Source organism: Mauremys reevesii, linkage group 16, assembly GCF_016161935.1.
Source record: "Mauremys reevesii isolate NIE-2019 linkage group 16, ASM1616193v1, whole genome shotgun sequence".
Classification (NCBI taxonomy): domain Eukaryota; kingdom Metazoa; phylum Chordata; order Testudines; family Geoemydidae; genus Mauremys; species Mauremys reevesii.
In genome coordinates, this window is record NC_052638.1 from 19,890,674 (window position 1) to 19,914,880 (window position 24,207).

Sequence of the window (24,207 nt, forward strand, 5' to 3'; positions counted from 1 at the left end):
AACATACTTTTTCTCCTTCTGTAAATGGAGTCTGCTAACACACCACTACTCAGTTCATTCAAATTCTTCTACCAATCACTTCTCCCATGGTGCCCACAAAAGTAAAAACAGCAATTATACTTTCAATGCCATTTTATACTTTCAATGCCAACTGTGGAAATCAGGCCTTCAGAGGATTTGGCACAATTGTCACCAAGGCCTAATCTGAAGACAACAGGACTATGCAGTTGCAATTTGGATAAGAGTTCTTTTATTACTCGAATGATGCAGGAGATGGAAAGAACCCTGCTTGACTCTGAGGAAATTAGATATGGAAATCTGTGTAAAACAATGAATATAGAACCCCACAATGCCATTCTTCATTGCTTTTCAGGAAAGAATCACACTTTAATACCACCAGCTCTGGGCATCCATTATCACATTCCATTCCAAAGACAGCACCTCCAGCAACCTACTGCCTCCGAACACTAATCTACCAACATCTTTTTTTGCAATGTAAGAGTTTTCCTTAGCTATGTCTGATTCAAGGGCTAGATTCTCCAGAGGACTTTGTCTCTTCACTCCCAGAATCAGGCTCCACTGGGATTCATAAAACCCACACTCAGCTGCCGCCAAACCCTGTAGGCACCTAAATTTTTGCAGTAAAAGTTCTCTCTGTGTCTATGTTTCTGCCTGTGCACATGTGCACTGCAGCCCCCCTCCAGGTATCCAAACACCTAAGCCCCAAAGCCCGCCCAAGTCCCGCCACCCTGGGGGGGGGGAATGGAAGGGGGGAGCCAAAGCCCCATCTTCCCAGGCTGGGGGGCCAAAGCTGAAGGGCTTCAGCCCCAGGGAGGGGACCTGTAACTTAAGTCAGCCCTGGCAACCCATTTAAAATGGAGTCCCGACCCAGGGTTTGAGAAGTGCTGTTCTGGAAGATTAAAGCAACTAACCTGTACAGCATATTTGTAGAACTGTTCTGACAGCTCTCCCAATTCTTCCTCGGATTTAGTCTGGTTGGTAAATTGTTCAAGTCGGTCCAACTGTTCAACCTCAGCAACGGGATATGGTTTTTCTTTCAGCAGTTGCAAGATTTGAAATCTGCAGAGGCCAGTAATTAGCAAGGTGTAATGTGGTTTAGGCCAGTTACTGCCAACTACCTGAACTGCCAGTGCAGCAGTGCCAATCCTGAAAATATTCCAAAAATTCATGTTATTTGCAAGCATTCAGCTGAGCGTTTTACCCCAACAATCAAACCACCATATATACTCATTCATAAGCTGAATTTTTTAGTAAAAAAGAGAAGCACCAGAGAAGGGGGTTGGCTTATGAATGGGTGTAGAGAGGGAGAGGTGGGACACAGCTCCTCCCCCCAACAGAGGGAGCAAGGAGAGGCAGCACAGCCAGCTGAGCCAGAAGGGAAGAGGCAGGGCTAGAGTCTTTGCTTCTGGCCACGCTGCTCTCCCCCCCAGCCTCCAAAGCAGCTACAGCTCTGGGGCTGGCAGGCTGCAGCCACGCTGCCCGGCCCAGCCCGCTGGAACATGCTGCAGCTGTGCCACCCGGTCTGGCCTGTCAGAGTAGGCTGCAGCCGTGCTGCACAGCCTGCGGAGCAGCTCCAGCCACGCCAGAGACATCCTCCCCAGCCCTCCCCAGATAAGGTGGGAAGGGGGAAGTGTGGGGGTCCCGGGCCAGGGGTGGGGTCATGTGGGGGGGTTGTCACAGGTGTTACTCCCATGACCCCCAGCTTCTCCCCCCCCCAGAAAATTACCCCCCTAGTTGCTGTCCCGGCCCATCAGGGTAAGCAGCTGGTGCACCAGGACACTTTGTTTACTTAGGTTTACCTCCGTGCCTGAGGACGCTTGAGGTAAACAAACCATTTCGGCCTGCCAGCGGCTTATCCTGATGGCCTGGGAGCCAAATTTTGCTGACCCCTGAATCATAGGGTCGGCTTATGAACGGGTCATAAAAATTTTCAATTTTTACTTATCCATCTTGGGGGGCAGGAAGGGGGGGAAGTCGGCTTATAAACAAACTGGCTTATGATCGAGTAGATACAGTGATTTACTTGCAACATTTATATTTCATCAAAAATTCATACTGCATTAAAAAGAAATCAAACCAAAACCTCAAGAAAAGAAACAAAGCTAACCACATTAAACATAATTTAGGGCCCAAACTTGCATACACATATAACTTTATGAACATGAAGAGCCCAACTGAACTCAGTGGGAACTCATGTGCTTTAAATTTACTTGTGTGTGTAAGAATTTGCAAGACTAAAACATTGTATTTTAATATTTAAGTTCTTTGAGAGGGAGTCTGGGCCTTATTACAATCACACACTGTTGTAAGTCAGGTGCTACTCCATTTCAGGTCAATGGAATTACACTGGTAAAACTGACTTAAGTAACTTAACATTGTCTGTAATGGGCTATACCAGGGATCAGCAACCTTTGGCACCCTGGTGGGCCGGGCTGGTTTGTTTACATGGGCGTCCACAGGTTTGGCTGATCGCGGCTCCCACTGGTTGCGGTTCGCTGCTCCAGGCCAATGGGGGCTGCGGGAAGTGGAGCTGGCCGAGGGATGTGCTGGCCGACGCCGCCCCCGTTGGCACGAACCGCAGCCAGTGGGAGTCCCGATTGGCCTAACCTGTGAACACAGCAAGTAAACAAACTGGCCCAGCCCGCCAGGGTGTTTACTCTGGTGGGCCATTTGCCAAAAGTTGCTGATCCCTGGGCTATACCTTACATTTATGCACCAGTCATTCCAGTGGATGCAACCTCTTTTGCTTATGAGACAACCCATGTAACTAAAGTATTCAGATGTGTGTTTGCAGGATCAGTCTCAATCACATTACTCATGAAAATAACAAGTCATGAATAATTACCATATTCTTTAAATGACCCAGGATTCAGTTTTTGCAAGTTTCAATTCAAAAAAATAATGATTTTATGCTCTTCTACCTCTCTTCTAACATTTTGCCACTCTTTCCAACCAGGGAAGCACCAGGGAGACCAGGCCGGAGGCAAGGAGGCCTGGGTAGGGGATGGAAAGGAGTGAGCGTGGCAGGGAGAAGGCAGCCGCAGGGAATGGGGGACCCGGCCAGGCTTGGGGGAGAGGGGGATATGGTGGAGAGGGCAGGGAATGAGAGAGCCTGGTAGCAGCCGGGCAGGAGAGGCCTGGCTGAGCAGGGAGTATGCAATGGGGAGGTGACAGAGGAGGAAGGGGGTAGGGGGGGAGAACCCAGCTGAACAGGGCGCCCAGACAGGGGGTGTGCAGCGGAGGGTGCAAGGAATGGGAGAGCCCAACGGTGGCGGGGCAGAGGGGAGAAGGAGAAGGGCAGGCAGTGGATACCAGGCCGGGCAGGGAGAGGGGACGGGGAGCAGGCCCGGCCGGGCGGCAACGAGGAAGGGGCACGGAGAGGGGACGGGGGCAAGCGAGGCCCGGCGGGGCGGGGATGGAGAGGGGCGGGCCGGACGGAGGCACGGGGTGGACGAGCAGGAAGAGGGCTGGGGGGACGAGCCCGGCCGGGCGGGGAATGGGGAGGAGCAAGGCCGGGCGAGGATGGGGGGACGGGCACGGAGGCGGGGACGGGGAGCCCGGACGGGAGGGCGGGCGAGCAGGGAGAGGACGGGGGAACAGGCCCGGCCGGGTGGGGATCAGGAGGGGAGGAGTCCGAGGGGGAATCAGGCAGAGGACGGGGAGGAGGAGCCCGAGGGGAGCAGGCAGAGGGGACGGGGGCAGGGAGAGGGCTGGGGGCGCCCGCTCCCACCGGGCGGTGGCTGTGCCGGGCCCTCACCGGTGCAGCGAGGGCAGCTCGTCGCAGTCGGAGGCGGGGTCGCTGGTGTTGGGGATCACCCCGATGATGGTGCTCTTCAGCGAGGTGCCCTTCAGCAGCCGGCTCCGCACCAGCTGCATGTTCCGCGGCGAGTCCACGCTGCTGCGCATGGTGGAGCCGGGCAGCAGGACCCCCTCGTGGGTGAGCAGCAGCGGCAGGCGGCTGGGGATCTGGATGGCGCTGCCGGAGGCCATGGCCGGGCCGGGCAAAGTCCGCAGCACCCGCTCGCCACGCTACGGGCTGCGGGCAGGGACAATCCTCAGCCGCTGGGCGCTTCGTGCTGCCACCTGCTGGGCGCGGCGGCGGCGGCTGCAGCCAATGCCCAGACTCAGCCACCGTCCCTCCCACCCAACGCCCCGGGAACCCCCCGAGCCGCGGGGTCATGATCATCAATGCAGAGAGCAGCGGGGCGCGCCTCCGAAATACACATTCAGAGACTGACCTGAGTATTAAAATAATGCATAAAGCGAATCATGTTACAGTTAAATGCGCAGTAGTAAGTAAAATAAAGCACACACAATACGTTATACCAATTATAAATTATATATAATTAATACAACGAATGGCAATATCATCATTCATAGAGATTTTAATAGACAATATGTAGGTTGGTGGTGTGCCAAAGTCCTGGGGAGATTTGAATATGAAATGAGCCAAAGTGCTAAAAAACCAAAGGTTCACACAATTTTAACCAAAAATTAAAAACTTTGCTTCTTTTCCCATCCATCCCCAAATCGCAATCTAGACATTTTTACTTTCTTCAGAATGGTCAGTTTCCCAAGAAAACATAAATATTCATTGTACGTTTTGATTAAGGGAAAAAACAATCCTGGTCTGAACAAATGTCTGAAAATCCTAATTTTGGAACAAAATAAGGACTGGCTGGGTGGCCAGTGCTGACCGGGCATCCAGCTCTGAGCGTTGGACAGTGTGTGTGTGTTGGGGGAGTGTGAGAGAGACAGAGTGAGTGTATGTGTTGGGGTGGGTGTGTTCCTGAGTGAGTGTGTCAGCATGCTGTCTCTTTAAGAAGAGCATTCAGAAGCCTGAACACCAGAGGCAACAGGACAGATATGCTCCCCCATCCCAGCTCAGTGGAGACCAGATATACAGGTGGGAGGAAGGGGACACCCTGACATCAGCATCCTCCCGCTCCCCCGCCCTGCAGACAGAACGCAGGCTCCAGGTCCGAGATTGGCCGGGGCAGCTTCATAGTCTGGTGGAGTGGGAACAGGACCAGCAGTGGCTGTAGATGGCAATGGAGCAGGGCAGCGGTGGAGGAGAGGAACCCCCACTTCAGAGGGGTTACCTGGCTGGTCCATCTGCCCCTCTGCAGCTCGGTCCATCCCTCCTCTCCAGACACTGCCCACACGTGCCTGACTGCCTCTAAGCTCTACTGGCTGTGAGCTGGGCAGGTCAGGTGGGTGGGGGGTACCAGCATGGTGTCCTCTTGAGTACCACACCCTGTGTGGGGCCAGCCCACTCACCCCTAAGGTCAGCCCTGACTATGAGGATATAGGTTCTAGTCCTGGCTCTAAAACTGACCTGCTGTGTGACTTATAAATCACTTCCCTTCTCTCTGTCTGTTTCCCTTCTCACACTTTGGCTGTCCCTTAGATACAGAGGGTTTCAGGTGCTCTGTTTTAGGCCCTGACCCTGCAAGCTGCTCTCTGCATGGACACACTCTGTGCCCATTAACACACTGAAGTAATTCTCTCTCTCGATGGGCTTTAGAGAGGGTTGCCTACCCTTTTAGCACTCACATTGCACTAGTAGTAAAAGCAAAATAAAAAAAATGCACCATAGTTAATAAAAAGAAATTATGGGTAGGTATTTAAATGGTGCAGCAGACATGTGGCGAGACCCGGGTTTCAAAGTAAAGTGCTGCTTTTTCTATTTGTTAATTGTTCATTACATCACTCAGTGGTTTGAGCATTGGCCTGCTAAACCCTGGGTTGTGAGTTCAATCCTTGAGGGGAGTCACTTAGGGATCTGGGGCAAAATCAGTACTTGGTCCTGCTAGTGAAGGCAGGGGACTGGACTCAATGACCTTTCGGGGTTCCTTCCAGTTTTATGAGATAGGCATATCTCCATATATTTATTATTATATTAATACCATACCTCACATCTACCAAACTTCCAAGTAGCTTCTACTCTTGAAGTTTTCTGAGTGTTGCTACGGCTGTCTCGGCCACCAGATGTCAGGCACCTACAATTAATTTATATTGTTTTTGTTAAAGAGAGACAAAATGTACTATAAATATACAGTCTAACATGGGGATGGAAGTTTATACAAACAAGATATTGTCTTCTGTTAAGTGTGATGGTTCATAAGTGACTCCTGGCTCTTCTCTGTTTCATGGTTTCTTGCTCACTCTTATTATGGACTAAATCCTCCCCTATGCTGTTCAGATGTGCAAAGGCACAAGGAGCCTCTTTCCTTATGCAAGTAGCAGGGCAGGAATTCTCTGAAGTGCTCAAGACAAGCCTAGAATGTGCTGATGACCCATGCACCACCTCTTGTGCAAAGTGAGGGCCCATGGGTTAATCAAGTTATCCAGCTTCCCAGCAGGCAAGTCTAGACCGCACTAGTTGGAGGAACACTGCAACTGCTACAAGAAGCCACAAAGTGCAGTACTACACAAGTATGTCCCTTCAGCCATCCCCATGGACTCCTGACCTAGCCAATAGGAGGTCTTTTCCAGAGGATAAAAATCTATGTTCCCCTTTCTTGTGCCAACGAGGCTGTGATTTAGCTCTACACAATAAAAAAATCCTTTGAGGTTTTCCACAGAGCCCACTACACGCTGAGACTGGACTCTGGGTCTTAGCAAGTGCTAGGATAAGGGCCCCATTGTACAACATTTTGATTTAAGAAACTCCAGATCTTTCGGGAAATAACTGCACTCACTCCTCTCCCGAGTCATCACCACTCTTGTTCCACGTTTCCAGCTACTATTTTCTTTCACTAGAAACAAATCCCTAAAAACAAATGTGAAGAAAAGAGAAAGTGGAATAAGGCCCATGCTGCTTGTTTTTCATCAGCATTGGATTGGCCTCTCAAGGCCTACTGATGGAATGTTGGTATATGACAAGCTTTGGCCCCGATCCCACAAAGTTCCATTCAAGTGAGTGATCCAAGCTCCCAGATCAGATTGTTGGATTGGGCCCTTGAAACACCTCATTCAGCATGTTCTTTGCTGATGTAAAAATATGCAATGTCAAAATGCCTGTGTCCTGACCCCTTGTTAATTACTGACTTTGATGGTGTACTTTGAACTACTGCTTTTCTGTACAGAGGTAAAATCTCAGTGGTAACAGAAATGTTTATACTAGGGTGACCAGATGTCCCGATTTTATAGGGACAGTCCCGATATTTGGGGCTGTCTCTTATATAGGTGCCTATTACCCACCACCCGCTGTCCCGATTTTTCACATTTCCTGTCTGGTCACCCTAGTTTATACTAACTGTTGTCTTACAAATCTGCTGCAATAACCACAGTGCAAACTAACTTGTTTAGCCACATTGCTAAGAAGATGTTAATAAACCATCTTGCATTCAGCTTGAAAATGCCGAATGAACAGGATATATTTAAATACGTACAAGAGATTCCTATGGCTGAGTAAGATGTTCTTACTCAGAAGGATACCTCTCTTCTCCAGCCCCCACCTCAAATACTTCAGCTGGGCTATGGGCAGGGCTGGATTTAGGGGCAGGTGACCACCTCGGGTACTGGGCTTAGGAGGACGCTGGGCTTAGGGTGCTGTAGAAAAAATAAGGTATTCAAAAGTTTAATAAATGGAAGGGGGGTGTGCGCAAAAGACACTCCTTGCCTGGGGCACCATTTGGTCTAGGGCCAGCCCTGGCTGTGGGGTTTTGTCTGGGACAAGGAGGGAAGGTTTTCAAACCTGCTAGTTAGCCCACTAAGCATCTTCTTCAGGAAAGAAGCACTGGTAGATGCTGTTTGCCTATTTAAATATACTGTTCAATGTGGTGTTTAAAAAACATGAATGCCAAAGTGCAAATTAAACATAAACATGAGAAACGTTGAACTTTCTGGTATTAGACATAATAAGCATGTAAACATATGTTTAACATTCAGTGGGGGATTGGGTTCATATAAATGTTTAAGCTTCATATAAATGTTATGCTAGTGCATATTCATTTAAAGGGTTTCTGAGCCATCAGATAAAAATTTTGCACCATTACTGCTTTAAAGGAAGCACATCTATCTATAGTTATGCCTATCCTTCCCCTCCATCCATTTTTTTCTCTTCCTGACAGATGGTTAGTTCCTAAGATCAGCTAGGCAGAGCTCCTCACTCAATTTTTGGGCTCTATAAATTCTTTCAAGAATAAATAAATTCCAATTATTGATATAAAAGACTGCTTTGCTGATCTGTCTTGAACAGCTCTTCAGGGCTGGGCCTGTCTCTTACTACATGTTTGTACAGGGGTTAGCACTGTGATGGGGATCCCTGGGGTGCAGCTTGGGACTGTTGGGACCATTGTGCCCCCTGAACTCTCTCCAGCCTGGGCTGTCTCTCACAATGCCTTGCTAGTGACCAACAACAAACCCGTCCAGGTACTGTTATCACTCAGCACAACCGCATGGGGAAACCCCACACCTAGCTAGATTGCATGAACGCTCCCAGAGCCACTAATGAATCATACCAGAAGAAAAGAAAATATAACCACTCAGTCTAAACTCTTAACCCAATTAGACTGGGCAACATCTAGATTAAGCAGTTTTTCTCACCCCACTGGATGACTATACAGGTTTGTCCCTTAAACCTGGGCCAGCCTCCTCTGTTGGAGTCTGTAGTCTTCTTCTGAGTGTCTTGGTTGCTTGCAGCATAGGTGGGGGCAGGAGAAAGGCAAAGCATGAGGCCTCAGTGTTCTGTTTTATACTCTCAGTCCCATGTGCTTGGAGAACACAATTCCAGGCATGTCCGGGGGGCATTGTTGAGTCTCCAGGCAAGGTTGAGCAATTCCCTTGGTGTGGCCTCATGCAGGTGAGTCATTGAATTGTAGCTCCCTTACTGGACGATAGCTGTTGATGGGTTGTTTGACATCCCACCCGGGGTCTGGTTACTTTCCTTGCTGTTGCCTCTGGGGAGCTAATATCTGGCTCATTCCCCAATTTACAGCATGTGACAACCATACAACACAATTCTCATCACTTCATATGCATTAATGATACACATATATGGATAGAGAAATGACTTTCAGCAGATCATAACTTTTCCCCTGATACCTTATAAGGCATGCTTGGTATGTACTATCACAATTCTATACGGATGAGGAATATGGGGGTTACAAGACGCTCACCCAAGGTATAGTATGTCACAAGCACAATGGGGCCTGAGTCATGACTGGGATCGGTCATAGGGTGGCTGGCCCTTTACCAGGGAGTTCGGCTTGGCCTTGCCTGTGATGTAGCAGTTATCCTCCAGCTGATCCTGATCTGGTAACTTAATTATAACTAGCTCTTCATTGTGAAAGGGTCAAAGAGAACTACACAGGGAAAAGAAGAGAACTCACTGGAGCAGGAAGTCCCAGATGAGAAAACTTCCTGTCTTGTGTAAAGGTCTGATGAAAGTAGCCTGAAAAGGGACTACAAGGAGCATCATGGGTGGCTGGTGACCTGGCTGTTGGGGGTACCTAGCCCCCAGCCCCTCCCCTTGTGCCCAAGGCCCTGCCCCTCTCCTTCTGCCCCCTTCCTCCGCTGCAGGACCCTAGAGAACCCCCACCGCAGCCCCCAACAACAGGTGGCCAGGGGGCGAGGTCCCAGCCCCGGTGCTCTGGGCGGCACAGCCAGTCCAGTGCTCCAGATGACAGGGTGGTGCTGCCAGCCCCGGCAGGCTGGGTGGCAGGGCTCCCAGCATGCCAGGCGGCCCGGTACTCCGGGCAGCGTGGTCCCAGCACCAAATGTCCTGCCCAAGGCAGAGCACTGGGAACTGCAAGAGGGGGCCTGGCCTGAGGGCGGAGCATGGGTGGGGCCACGCTGAGCTGTTTAGGAAGGCACAGCCTACCCCTGCTTACGATACCCGCCGCCCATGAGGAGCATGTTGAGCTTCTGTGGGAAGTTCTGAAGTAGGACCTATAAGAAGCGGAGACATCCCTACAAGAAGCTGCTGGAGGTCCTGGAGAGGGAAGTCAGGGGAAACCTGCTGGAAAAGAGGGCCTCCAAGGAAAGCCCTGAAATGCAGTCCTTGGCTTAAGGAAAATAAACTCTGCCAGGCCTGAAACTAGGGGTGAAGAGTAGGCAACTTTAATGTAGCCCAAGAGGGGCAGAAGACCCATTTCTTTGGACGTTTATATGGAATTTGCTAGGCTTTTGTTACTCTGGTAGAGGGGCTGAACTAGAAGGCAACCTGACCAGAAGGCTAGGCCACTGAAGGTATAGGTAAACCATGAAGGGCTAAAGAAGATGTCAGTTCGGGGTGGTAGCAATAAAACCCCCTGCAATGTCATGCTATAGCAGTGCGTGGAACCACATGCAGAACATAATACAAACAATAAATAATAAGAGATATCCACTTAAGTGCGGTCAAATAATCTTTGAGTTTCTGCCTCCCTAAACTTCTCTAGTGGCTGGCAGTACATCACTCAGTAAGTGAAGAACTAGCCCCTCACAATAAGATGTCGAAGGGATTTCTCAATTAGCTCCATAGTTTCCTAGAACTTAGGGCCCAAAGGAACCATTATAATGATCTGACTGCCGGTATAACACAGGCCATAACAGCAATATCTGCATCAAGCCTGTAACTTCTGTTTGAGCTATAGCATATCTTTTAAAGATATCCAGTCTTGATTTAAAGACTCCAAGTGATGGAGACGCTACCATATCCCTAGATAAGGATATCTGTTAAAATGTGTGTGTTATTTCTAGTCTGAATTTGACTAGCTTCAGCTTGCAGCAATTAGATCTCATTAGCTCTTTCTACTAGATTAAAGAACTATTTACTATCTGAAATCTCTTCCCCATGGAGGTACTAGTGGAGTGTGACCAAGTCACCACTTAACTCTCTCTTGGATAAACGAAATACACCTCTACCCCTATATAACGCGACCCAATATAACACGAATTCGGAGATAATGTGGTAAGGCTGAGCACTCCGGCCGATCAAAGCAAGTTTGAAATAATGCGGTTTCACCTATAATGCGGTAAGATTTTTTGGCTCCCGAGGACAGGGTTATATCAAGGTAGAGGTTTAGATTGAGCTTTTTAAGTCTCTCATTGATTTGGGGTCTGGAAAACAGACCTTACATTCTTATACCCCTTTGCTGAATCCCTTCCAAATGTTTGACATCTTCTTTGAAATATGGACATCAGATCTGGACCTAGTACTCCAGTAATGGTGTCACTTATGTCATATACAGAGGTAATACCGCCTCCTTATTCTTACTTGATATTCCCTTGTATCTCCAAGGACTGTGTTCACTCTTAGTTACAGCATTGCACAGGCAGCCCATGTTCAGCTGGTTATCTGCCATTATCATAGGCTCCATGGAGTCACCTGACTATTCCCTAAAGCTGGTTTGCAAGGACAATTGGGCCTGGCAATCAGAGCCTTTGCTTTTCAGGTAACATGCACTTTAGGGAAACTTAGCAAAATATACATCTGCACCAGTGGGAGGTGTAATGTTGACAATGTTATGACACCTTCTGATGTCTGATATCAAGCAGGGCTAAGGCTGAGCCAATATGTCATGGTACAGTGTACTGGTACCCCTCTCACACTGCCATGATGTGCTCCAAAAATTCAGCTCCTAATTTTTCTTAAAAAGTCTCTAAGTGTTACAGTAGCTAAGAAACATTGAGATCACATTATTAGGTTAACTGATGCAATGGGTCTGAAACAATAGCTCTGAGCGGTGTGAACTGCCACTTTATCTCAGTGAGGTATTAACTCAGATGCTCAATGATGATATTGTGAACACTATTAGCTACTTGCTAATGAAAGTGTGTAAGCAAGGAGAGGAAAGATTACCTCCTTACAATATCCTCAAAGTGATAGTGCAAAAATTAAGTATGTGTGGGTGGTGTCTGGGAGATACCTCCACTTATTCTTTTACCCCAAGTTAAAGGAGCCAAGCAGAGATCTGAGTCCCACCAAGGAAGAGCCAAGCCCAAGGAGCATATCTGGGGTTCTAAGTACCACAAAGGTGAAGCCACGCTTGAGGAGCCCAGCACAGTCTATTGACACATTCAAAGCATGCTGAAGGGGACCAATTTGAGGAGCCCAGAAAATAGAACAATCATATTTTGAATCTCTGAACAATCTACCACGACTAGTACCTCATTTTGGTTGGCTCAAATGGGTGAAGCTTATTCTGTGGGCAGAGCTTGGAAGAATATCACCACCTTTCCCCTCCAATTTGCCACCATGTCACTTAAACTTCAGGAGGAGCTGGCAACTCTACCAATGCAGTGGCTCCCAGAAGAAGCTTGGACTGTCTGACCCCAGGTAAACTAAAATTGCTCTGGCCTGATCTAGGAATCAGTTCAGCAAGGTACTAAAACCACATACTTAATCTTAAGCATGTGAGTAGTCATACTTCATGTGCTTAAGTGCGCTGCTGGATAAGGCACAAAATGCTGTTGAGCTGGTTAGCAAGGCCATACCTTTTCTCAGTCAAGGTCCCCCTCCCCTTGACTCCCACTTCCACTGTGAAGCCTACAAGAAACTAGCCAGCTTAGAGATCTATTTATTTTATTCCTTTTAAAAATTAACATCTTTACTCCACTACACAGTCCATTTTACTTCAAAGTGCATGCTCAGCACCTCTGAAAACCAGGGCTTGAGTGTCTCATGTTGGCCACTCAAAATTAAGATATAATAAATACTTCTGAAAATTTGGACCTAAGACTTGCTCAAGTCACACAGAGGGTCAGAGCCATAAAGCGAACCCAGAAATCCTAATTCTTAGTTCTCTGCTCTGATTCCTACCTCCAACTATTTTTCTTACATATTACAAATTGACTTTTATAAGAGACACATTTAATTATATAAGTGCTTTATCTAGAATTGCATGGGACTCTCTAATCTAACCTTTAGACTAATTACACTGAGAAATTGCTGCAATACTACCAGATGTAAAAACATTTGCCACAAGAACTTTGTCCTTTGCACAGAAGCTCCCTCAACCGGACAAGCCAAACTCTTCTAACTCACATGGTAATGTAAACTTCACTTTTTTTGTGTGTGCATGATAAATATAAACTTTGAATGAATGTGAGATTATTCTGCAATAAACAGCATATATTATATGATAATATAATGGTATCAAACTATTTTTCCAGATTCATGTTCCATTGAGTTTTAATATGCAGACATAGATTTAAAAGAAAAATGACTTACCTTTTATCTTAACTGTATGACTTAACTTTGTTAGTTATGAAAATACTCTGTTTCATGAAAAATCTATATTATAAGTAACAAATGCATGCAGATCTGGTCACCCCCATTTCAAAAAAGATAATTGGAATTGGAAAAGGTACAGAAAGGGCATAAAAATTATTAGCTTTCATATGAGAAGAGATTAATAAGACTGGGACTTTTCAGCTTGGAAAAGAGACAACAAAGGGGGCAAAGAGTCCTGTGGCACCTTATAGACTAACAGACGTATTGGAGCATGAGCTTTCGTGGGTGAATACCCACTTCGTCGGATGCAACAAAGGGGGGGATATGATAGAGATCTATAAAATCATGACTGATGTGGAGAAAGTAAATAAATATAAAATCATGACTGATGTGGAGAAAGTAAATAAGGAAAGTCATTTACTCCTTCTTAGTACACAAGAATGAGGGGTCACCAAATGAAATTAATAGGCAGCAGGTTTAAAACAAACAAAAGGAAATATTTCTTCTCACAATGCACAGTCAACTTGTGGAACTCTTTGCCAGAAGATGTTGTGAAGGCCAAGACTATAACAGAGTTCAAAAAAGAACTAGGTAAGTTAATGGAGGATAGGCCCATCAATGGCTATTAACCAGGAAGGGAAGGGATGCAAAACCATGCTCTGAAGTGTCCTTAGCCTCTGTTTGCCAGAAGCTGGGAATGGGCAATGGGGGATGGATCACTTGATTACCTGTTCTGTTCATTCCCTCTGAAGCACCTGGCATTGGCCACTGCTGGAAGACAGGATACTGGGCTAAGTAGACCATTGGTCTGACCCAATGTAGCCGTTCTTATGTTCTCTACTTATCCAGGATATCAGCTACAAGGCCTTCCTCCTAAGTTCAGGCTGAGTACTGATACTTAGGCCCTTAAACGTACACTCAACCATATGGATGTGAGCTTTAATCACCACTTTAATCAGCTGATGATCTGGCCCACAGAGAATGCCTAAAGGAAGGTGAGGTAGGATATGATAGAAAGCATTTATTGTTATGAATTTGGAACAACCTCATTATGCATAAGTGATGAAGTCATGTAAAGTTATGCTAGATCATATAGGATGCACTGTCTACTCTCTAGGTAAAGGAACAAAGCTGAATAGTCTGATCATAGAATATCAGGGTTGGAAAGAACCTCAGGAGATCAGCTAGTCCAACCATCTGCTCAAAGCAGGACAAATCCCCAAACAGTTGTTTGTTTTTATTTTGTTACCCAAGTTCCCTAAATGGCCCCCTCAAGAATTGAACTCATAACCCTGGGTTTAGCAGGCCAATGCTCAAATCACTGAGCTATCCTCCTCCCAATAATAATAATAATCAGATTATTTGTCTCAATATAGAGAGACTTCACCTTTTCCAAATGTGGCAAAAGTTTCACATATTTCTCAGCATTGTGACATATATCATCAAGGCCCCACAAATCAAAAGAATATCATCAAACAGGAGATTTTGAATGTCAAGTTATTCAATGCATTCATCATAAAATAACTGCACTGAATTCTAAAATTAATCTGTCGCAATGTCTCTCACACTAGACGGATGCACTGGAAATGTAAAAAGCTATTTTTCACATGTAGTCTCTGTATTAAATACCCGCAATCATTCCTCTGCCCTCACCCAAAGGATCTCTGTTTTTTTCTATATCCAGCTTGACTGAAATACTGCCTGTTGGTTGTGTAAGCTCAGTAAATGGAACACATGCCAAGACTTGCTGGCAGTCCATTCCTGACAAAAAGAATGAGTATAAGACCTTACAGAGATTTTCAGTTGTGTGTGTGTGATTCTTTCACAGTAATTGCATTGTTCAATATTCTAGGAATATTTGTAAGTGAATCTCAGATTTCAATCTCTCCATTCAAATATGAAAGAGGGGCCATGGTGAAAAGGGGAGAGTAAGAATTGGCAGCCCAACAAGAGAAAGTTCAGTTTGACCAGATATAAAACTGGGGCCCATGGAAATGCACAAGGGGTCGGGGGACAAGTAAGGGCAGAGACACCTCCAATAATTGGAGGGGGCACCGAGCTCCTCTGGCCCTGGGGGATGCATAGAACATGCCCCTCCAAAAGCCATCCCATTTTTATTCCTGAGCAGGCCCCAGCTAGGGCCTGGAAGTGGATGGAGGAAGAAGTTCAGAACTAGCAGCCCAAGAGGAGGAATATCAAAGGTGCATTGCCTACCCAATCTTGAATTTGATTTTTATGTGAACATTTTAACACTAGAAATACATCACAAAAATCTGATGCAAACTAACTCCTTTGGAGGACACAGGTAATTCCCATGGAAAAATCAGCACAGCTCCATTCCTTAATACCCAACTGTGGACCTGGCCCCAAAAGTTGCTGTTCTGCATCCTACCAGATCAGCTTTTGTTTAGGGAACTGCTGATGTGAGATAAGTGTTTCTTAAACACAGTTGAACTGAATGAAAAGGCGGTGGGAATGGAAAAGGCTTCAGGCTCACTTACCTTTGCTGTGTTTTTGTAATTATTTTTTCTTTTCTTCTCCATTTTAGAAAAGAAAGAGTTGTGGAATTAACAGAAAATGCCACGTATGAAGAGTAAATGTTTTTCTGGCCCCAAAAATAATTCAACCAAAGAGAAGAATGTAGAAAGTAATGGAGTGACTGGCCTCACTTACGTAAGTAGCAATTTATTGAGTTAAACTACATTACAGCTATGTATAGTGGCCCAAATTCTATTCACTCACCCAGTCTGAAGACACTACAAAAGGAGCTTTCAATGCCACTTTACGCTGGCAGGAGCATTTCTCTTCTACGTAGATCACAGGAAGATTTTCTTATCTGCAAAGTAAATATGGTATATTAATGGTCTAAAATACTTCCAGTTTATGACTTTTAAGAAAGGTCACAGTTGGGGGAGGAAGACAATCTTAGGGCCTAATCTTGCATCCCACACTCAGGCAAAGCTCCCATTGTTTTGGTAAGGAATACAGGATGGGCCCATTTAAAAAGTGCTTAATATTGTACCATGAAACAGCATTTGCACAGCTGAGCCTACAGCTTACAGCTAAAGACTGCTTCTTTTCTTTATGACTGGCTACTAAAAGACACCAAAAGGGCAGGATGTGTTTCCTGCCCCCACCCCAGATAAGGACTGAATCCCCATGCTGTCAAATCTCACAGGGGCTAAAAAAGAAATATCTTTCTGCTGTTTCTATGTGTCGGCTCTGAAAGAGGATTCAGTATAGATGTGGCTAGCTCCAGCACTACGGTCCCCTAAAGGATCCTGCACTGGAGGGGAGCCTTGTTGCTGGGCTACAAAGAGGATCTGTCGTGGAGTTAATTTGCTCTTTATGCATAAAAGGTTGAGCATTTTCGATGGACACCTTCTAGCTTTTGCTTCAGGCAGAATTTTTGGGGTGATGTTTCCTTAACAGAATGGGGGAAGGAATGTTGGTGCCAGAAGGTTCCCTGCAGGTTGCAAGCGGCAGTTGGACTGAGCAGTTGGAGAGCGAGAGGTCTGTGTAATAGTAATGACAAGCAGGACTTCCCTCAATGTGGAGAGAAACAGATGTTGATGAAAATGAATTGAAGGAGAAACAGAGAAACAGAGAAAATATAAAGAAGAGATTCAAGACACAAAATTAGAAGGGAAGGAACAAGAAAAAGGCCAAGGAAACAGATAAGTGTCTTGTGTTGCACCTGCTAGGGATGTCCAGCTTGGCCCTAATTTTCTGAGCACTTCCATTTCCCACTGACATCAGCTGGAGTTGTGGGTGCTCAGCGCTTGAGGCCTCTGGTGACTAAAGGGAACAAGAACGCCTCAATAACTGTAGTGCTAGCCTGTAAAGGAAAGTGTTGCACGGCTAGGGGGAGAGCTAGCTGGAGGAAAGGGGGAGCTTGTCGCATGGGACATACACAACTTTTGTTAGTTTTACTTTAAAATATTCTCATTTAACAACTCCCATTTAAAAAATGTTTTCCCTTACAGAGGAGGCTTTGGCTCTTGCTAGTTTACATGTCACCTGAGAGCAGGTGACATGTAAATAGAATAAAGAGGGAATAAAAAGAAGCCACTAGTGTTCCACCTACTCTGATTCATAGATTCCAACAGTAAAGAGCCTAAAGTCAAGGCAGGAAGCGGAGCCTGGCTAGGAATGAGTAGTCTTGACACCAGGTTCCCAAAGGACGTCCTTTGTGCCCCTAGTATAAGGCTCCCTGTAAAAGATAATATGAAATAGGAGGTAGAGCAAAGAGGAGACGACCTGTGTAACAGTAATAATAATCATCATTTTCTTATACTCCATTAAATTATCATGATTGCTTATGACCCCAAGGAGCTACTCCAACAACCAGGAATTGCTGTGGTCATGCCCCTTTTCTCCTGGTTACACTTCTCCTCTGGCCACAGGGAGGTGGGAGCTACTACAATGACTAAAAGACATCCTAGGATACTCCCTATGCAGGAGGAGTCCTCCAGTAGCTGGCTCAGGGCAGTGTCACATCCAGTGATGAGCTGCCAAAATATTAACAATCAGTTCCCTCCTCCTCACCCCATGAGGGGGTCATGCCCACCCTGGGACTCTTGCCCCATCCAACCCCCCACGTTCCTTGACAGCCACCCCCCAGACCTCTGCCCCATCCACCCCCCCTTTTCCCTGTCCCATGACTGCCCCCTACCGCCCCATCCAACCCCTGCTCCTTCCTGACTGCCCCCCCGGGACCCTTGATCCCATTCAATACCCCTGTTCCCTGCCCTTCGACCGCCCCAACACTAATCCACCCCCCCAACTCCCCTGCCCTCTATCCAACACCCCCTCCATGTTCCCTGCCTCCTTACTGCGCTGCCTTGAGGTGGGGGCCGGGCCGGGGCCGGGCTGGGCCGCTCGGCAGGGGTAGGGACCAGAGCCGGGGAGCTCAGCCAGGATCGCAATCGGGACGCCCAGCTGGCCAGGGCGGGACCGGGGCCACGCCGGCCAGACGGCCGGGCCCAGGGGCCAGGCCAGAGCTGCGCCGCCCAGCCAGCCGAGGTCAGGACAGGGCCGGAGCTGCGCTGCCCGGCTGGCCGAGGTTGGGACCGGGCCAGAGCCGCGCCGCCCGGGGATGGGGTCGGAGGCCAGGCCTGAGCCATGCGGCGCCTGGAACCCTCCTCGCACCCCCGCACCCCTGACCAAGCTCACCTGCGGGAAGCCGCTGCTTCCTTCTCAGCTCTCCCAGACTTCCCGCGCAAACAGCTGATTCGCAGGAAGCCAAGGAGGGGGAGGAGAAGCCTTGGGAGCGTTCAGGGGAGGAGGCATAGGCGGAGTGAGGTGAGGGGAGGCCGGGAGAAGGGCAGGGAGCAGCTGGGGCTTTTGTTAAATTTAAAAGACGTTTTCGAACCAGTTGTCCCTCGCAGGACAACCGGTTCTAAAAGGGCTTCTAAATTTAAAAACCGATTCCCGTGAACAGGTGGGAACCGGCTCCAGCTCACCACTGCCTATGGGTAGGGCACTTGGAGCTAGGGTTAGGGTTCCTATGGGTAGGGCGCCCTGCCCTAGGGTTAGGGTTCCTATGGGTAGGGCAGTTGGAGCTAGGGTTAGGGTTCTTATGTGTAGGGCTTCCCGCCCTAGGGTTAGGGTTCCTAAGGGTAGGGCACTTGGAGCTAGGGTTAGGGGTCCAATGGGTAGGGCACTTGGAGCTAGGGACAGGGTTCCTATGGGTAGGGCTTACTGCCCTAGGGTTAGGGTTCCTAAGGGTAGGGCACATGGAGCTAGGGTTAGAAATCCTATAGGTAGGGCTTCCCGCCCTAGGGTTAGGGTTCCTAAGCATAGGGCACTTGGAGCTAGGGTTAGGTTTCCTATGGGTAGAGCACTTGGAGCTAGGGTTAGGGTTCCTATCGGTAGGGCACATGGAGGTAGGGTTAGAGTTCCTATAGTTAGGGCTTCCTGCCCTAGGGTTAGGCTTCTTAAGGTTAGGGCACTTGGAGCTAGGGTTAGGGTTCCTATGGGTAGGGCTTCCCGCCCTAGGGGGGGTAGGGCATTTGGAGCTAGGGTTAGGTTTCCTAAGGGTAGTGCTTTCGGACCTAGGGTTAGGATTCCTATAGGTAGGGCACTTGGCGCCAGGATTAGGGTTCCTATGGGTAGTGCTTCCCACCATAGGATTAGGATTTCTCAGGATAAGGCACTTGGAGCTAGGGTTAGGGTTCTTATGGGTAGGGCTTCCTGCCCTAGGGTTAGGGTTCCTAAAGGTATGGCACTTGGAGCTAGGGTTAGGGTTCCTATGGGTAGGTTAGGGTTCCTGTGGGTAGGGCACTTGGAGCTAGGGTTAGAGTTCCTATAGGCAGGGCACTTGGAGCTAGGGTTAGAGTTCCTATAGGCAGGGCACTTGGAGCTAGGGTTAGGGTTCCTATGGGTAGGGCTTTCCGCCCTAGGGTTAGGGTTCCTAAGGGTAGGGCACTTGGAGCTAGGGTTAGGGTTCCTATGGGTAGGGCTTCCCGCCCTAGGGTTAGGGTTCTTAAGGGTAGGGCATTTGGAGCTAGGGTTAGGGTTCCTAAGGGTAGGGCACTTGGAGCTAGGGTTAGGGTTCTTATGGGTAGGGCTTCCTGCCCTAGGGTTAGGGTTCCTAATGGTAGGGCACTTGGAGCTAGGGTTAGGTTCCTAGGGTTAGGGTTCCTGTGGGTAGGGCATTTGGAGCTAGGGTTAGGGTTCCTAAGGGTAGGGCACTTGGAGCTAGGGTTAGGGTTCTTATGGGTAGGGCTTCCTGCCCTAGGGTTAGGGTTCCTAAAGGTATGGCACTTGGAGCTAGGGTTAGGGTTCCTATGGGTAGGGCACCCAACCCTAGGGTTAGGGTTCCTATGGGTAGGGCACTTGGAGCTAGGGTTAGGGTTCCTAAGTGTAGGGCACTTGGAGCTAGGGTTAGAGTTCCTATAGGCAGGGCACTTGGAGCTAGGGTTAGGGTTCCTATGGGTAGGGCTTTCCGCCCTAGGGTTAGGGTTCCTAAGGGTAGGGCACTTGGAGCTAGGGTTAGGGTTCCTTCACATCAGAGGCACAGCATAGAGTATCGTCAGTGCAGCATTGGATCTGGCTTTATATATTCCCTTAGTTCATCCTCATTTAGGTAATGCTTTTTAACCTATACCTAACCATGTTTTCAAAATCCTTCAGTATATTTGTTGCTTTTCTTTGGATACTCTCCATTTTATTAATATCCTTGTGGTAATTCAGATGCAGCTTCATTAGTGCTGTATCTGCCTTGTCTCATATGAAATACCTCCTCTGATACAGCCTGTGCTTTCTCTGCAACTGTATTTCACTGTAGAGTAACATTCAATTTACTGGCTATTATTTTGCCCAAATCTGTGTCTGAAGTATTGCTGTCTAACTAGCATTCTTCCATATTAATTATTGCACAGGCATTTTATTCTTAGGTATAAAAAAAGTGGCCAAATCCCAAGAGGCGTTGCTCCCTTGCTAAACACTTGCAATTCCCACTGTGGTCCACAGTACTTGCAGATAGTTAGCATGTGCTCAGCACCTTAGCATTTGTCTTTACTGAACCAAATCTATTAAAGTTACTGAAGTAGATAGAAAGTTTTAGCTCAAGTTATATTTGCTTTGTATTATATTGTTTGCCTCTCTGCCTCATGTTGTATCATCCCATGATTAGAGGTTTGGAACGGGTCCCATATGAGGAGAGATTAAAGAGGCTAGGACTTTTCAGCTTGGAAAAGAGAAGACTAAGGGGGGATATGATAGAGGTATATAAAATCATGAGTGGTGTGGAAAAAGTAATAAGGAAAAGTTATTTACTTTTTCCCATAATATAAGAACTAGGGGCCACCAAATTAAATTAATGGACAGCTGGTTTAAAACAAATAAAAGGAAGTTCTTCTTCACACAGCGCACAGTCAACCTGTGGAATTCCTTGCCTGAGGAGGTTGTGAAGGCTCGGACTATAACAGGGTTTAAAAGAGAACTAGATAAATTCATCGAGGTTAAGTCCATTAATGGCTATTAGCCAGGAAGGCTAAGGATGGTGTCCCTAGCCTCTGTTTGTCAGAGGGTGGAGATGGATGGCAGAAGAGAGATCACTTGATCATTACCTATTAGGTTCACTTCCTCTGGGGCACTTGGCATTGGCTACTGTCAGTAGACAGTATACTGGGCTGGATGGACCTTTGGTCTGACCCAGTATGGCTGTTCTTATGTTCATAGGAATTCTGTTAGAATATAAAAGTATTGTACATAAAAACAATGGCAGATATAGACACTTATTTTTGCACATTGCATCTCTGTTAAAACAACTCTGCAGCTGCTGTTTTTTTATTGACAGATCAAATTGCCTTGTGATAGGCTGTGTACTTCTGAATGCAGACATAGTTCTTCAGTATCTTATGCAAAAGTTTATTATGGCTGTTTAGAAAAGTTCCTAAGAGCATTATTTTTAACAATTGCAATGAATCGGAATTAACAAAAACAAAAAGCCCCAAAGAACACTTGGTATATCAGATATTATTAAATGTGCAGTTCATACCTGGGAAATTTGTTGTAATTTACATATAACTGACCCAATTACGTACATTACAATGCATGAATTCTCAGAATGTGCTGTACAGGTTGAAATTCATGGTTGTGATGTCACAGTTTAAGGCCAGAAGGGACCACCAGATAACTGAGGATGACCTCCTATATATCACAGAGAAGGGAAGGGGCACATTTCACCAGAATTGGAGATCTGAGTGAAATAACTTGTGGTAAACTAGTTTCTCCTCAAATGACATCCAATATGGCAAGTTATTTCACCAACATTATTGAATATATACAAGGTAACCACATATTTCAGGAAGATAAATGGAGAGTATCCTGTGCAAGCAGTACTGAAGTGAACTATAAAATAACGACAGGAAAGGCAGATTTAAGTTGCTATATGCTTTAGCCCAGAGCTGGAAGTTTTAGCCCACCTCCTGCCCTGTTCAAACAACCTTTTAATCCCAGCTCCACAGCTGCCAGAGACTGAAGATTGTTTATTTGCACTATAATTAGAAATGTAGGGCCAACTATGCTGTCCATTACACTGGTGTGTGCCCATAAATTTCAGTGGGGTTGCACTAACGTAACAGAGCAGAATTTGACCCTTATTCCATTTAATTAAATCCATGATGCATTAAATTGTTTGCACATGTTTTGGGATAGTCTATGTTTCATTCATCATTATTAATTAAAGGTGATCTTAAAAACAAAATAAAATTTGCTTTTACCGTATACACCTTTTTATTAGGCTCTGATTTAGTAAAGCACTTAACACTCACTCACTCTATCCCTGTTCTGGACAGCACTTGAGCCTGTGCTTAAATCTCATTGAAGTCAAAGTTAAGCATGTATTAAGGGTCGTCCTGAATAAGGACAGCTTCCTGAATTGAAGTTTATATACACAGGTGGCCTTTCAAACTTTAAAAAAGTTTTGCTTTGGTGGTATGTGAGAAATTTCAGTGATAACAAAAGCAATGTCAGGAATATCAAAGACTCTAAGAATCAGTACCTCTGTTCCTAAAATTGACAGAAGGGAGAGGTGCAGTTTATCTTACAGCCTTATGTGACGCCCAAATAAATTTGTTAGTCTCCTTGTTGTTTTTGCTGATACAGACTAACACGGCTACCACTCTGAAATCAATATTAAGGTCTTCCAAAAATGGCGAGATCCTCCAGCAAAGAGAGAGGAGGCTGTGCCTGCTACTTCTAAAATTAAAAACAAGAATTCCCTGTCCCCATATCATCAGTCCTGGGATGAATATTTACACAATGCATATATGTGTGACTTATACAAATATTCATTGTGTATGTATTTATATAAACACACACAAAAGAATTTTTGTAGGGCACATGCCCTGAATCATTTTCCGATGGCTAATGAAGATTAAAATTTATTTTTCAGTGGGCCTTGGCTACCTCCACCTTCCCAAATAATAATCTAGCATTTACTTCACATGTATTTGAGTAGAGATTATTTTTTCTGCTGCTGCAAAAGGACAGCTCCCCCACCAAAATTTATCACAAGTATAATGTTACAAAATTAACATTTCCTATTTGAATGGCAACATGTGTACTACATTAGTGAAAACTCATATTTTACATAATCAAGTATAATACAATTTCACTGTCAGACTAAAATCTCCAACATCATTATGAGCAAATATTTATCACATAACTATATTATGATCTATATTCCTGATGGAGTCCTGTAGTTGTCCATTAGCAGTTTATATTACAACTCTTCTTCAAATATATATCTTTACATATTTTTAGAAGACTCACTATATATAGTACTTTTGATATCTACATAAAAGAAAAAATAGGGAAAGAAATGGTAAAATGAAGCCTTTAGAGATTTGACCAGAGGAAATTGACATGAGACATGGTTTTTGCAGTTGAATTGCAAAGAGCACAATTTTAAAAATTCATGCAAAGTATTGCAACTTGATTTCTCAGCAGCCTCAATTTTATTGTTAAATTAGTTGAGTATTTTAAATCAGCATAGTTGTATTGGGCAGATTATTATCTTCAGTTGACATGATTGCAGTAAGTTTATTTTAAAAATTGCAAATAGTGGGAGTTATTTTGCCCAGTATCCCTCTGAGCATTTTCGGGAGCAAAAATATAAGAAGAAATAAAAGGTTATAAGACTTGAATAAGTCTGTATTACTGTCAGTGATACAGACAGTAATCAGTCTTTTTCATTTTTTCATAAAGATATGCCTTTTTCAGCATTTTAGAAGAAGGTTGCTAGAAAATGTCCTATTTGCAAATCTCAGTCCTCGTTCACCAAAGAGTTCATTTTTCTTGGTTGCGTGTTCAGTGCTGAGCATATTGTGTCAAACACTTTGTTCATATATTCCTACAAGGTCTAATCTGCTTTCTGGGAAATATAATGGTTATGGGGTTTCAGATGCACTTTACTGCCTTAAACTAGAAAGTAAAGGGAGACAGGAAGTGTTTACGAAAGAGATTCTGTCTATAATGGCCAGAAAAACGGTGCTAGCACTTACCATCTT

General features: G+C 46.0%; 2 protein-coding genes across 21 annotated transcripts in view; one reads left to right on the forward strand and one right to left on the reverse strand.

Annotated features, from left to right (window-relative positions):
• LONP2 (lon peptidase 2, peroxisomal) overlaps positions 1-24,207 on the reverse strand; it is a 163,666-nt gene that overhangs the window by 83,300 nt on the left and 56,159 nt on the right. For 3 of the 12 annotated variants that reach the window (XM_039503749.1, XM_039503746.1, XM_039503753.1), the window contains exons 1-4: positions 15,929-16,028; positions 5,936-6,023; positions 3,779-4,259; positions 933-1,167 (exon numbers count right to left, since the gene is read on the reverse strand). In XM_039503749.1, the coding sequence (XP_039359683.1) occupies positions 933-1,167; positions 3,779-4,011 (468 nt within the window). In that variant the 5' untranslated portion in view covers positions 4,012-4,259; positions 5,936-6,023; positions 15,929-16,028. Of the gene's footprint in view, positions 1-932; positions 1,168-3,778; positions 4,260-5,935; positions 6,024-6,725; positions 6,797-15,928; positions 16,029-17,273; positions 17,400-24,207 lie in introns of those variants that run through there. The other 9 variants (XM_039503745.1, XM_039503742.1, XM_039503743.1 and 6 more) reach the window with 8 other exon arrangements.
• Positions 12,959-24,207, forward strand: part of ABCC12 (ATP binding cassette subfamily C member 12) — a 93,220-nt gene continuing 81,971 nt past the window's right edge. For 4 of the 9 annotated variants that reach the window (XR_005589069.1, XR_005589070.1, XM_039503726.1 and 1 more), the window contains exons 1-2: positions 12,959-13,000; positions 15,735-15,859. Coding sequence is in view for 2 of the 9 variants with exons in the window: in XM_039503726.1 (XP_039359660.1) it covers positions 15,764-15,859 (96 nt within the window). In the remaining 7 variants the exon portion in view is untranslated. The other 5 variants (XM_039503729.1, XM_039503730.1, XM_039503731.1 and 2 more) reach the window with 4 other exon arrangements.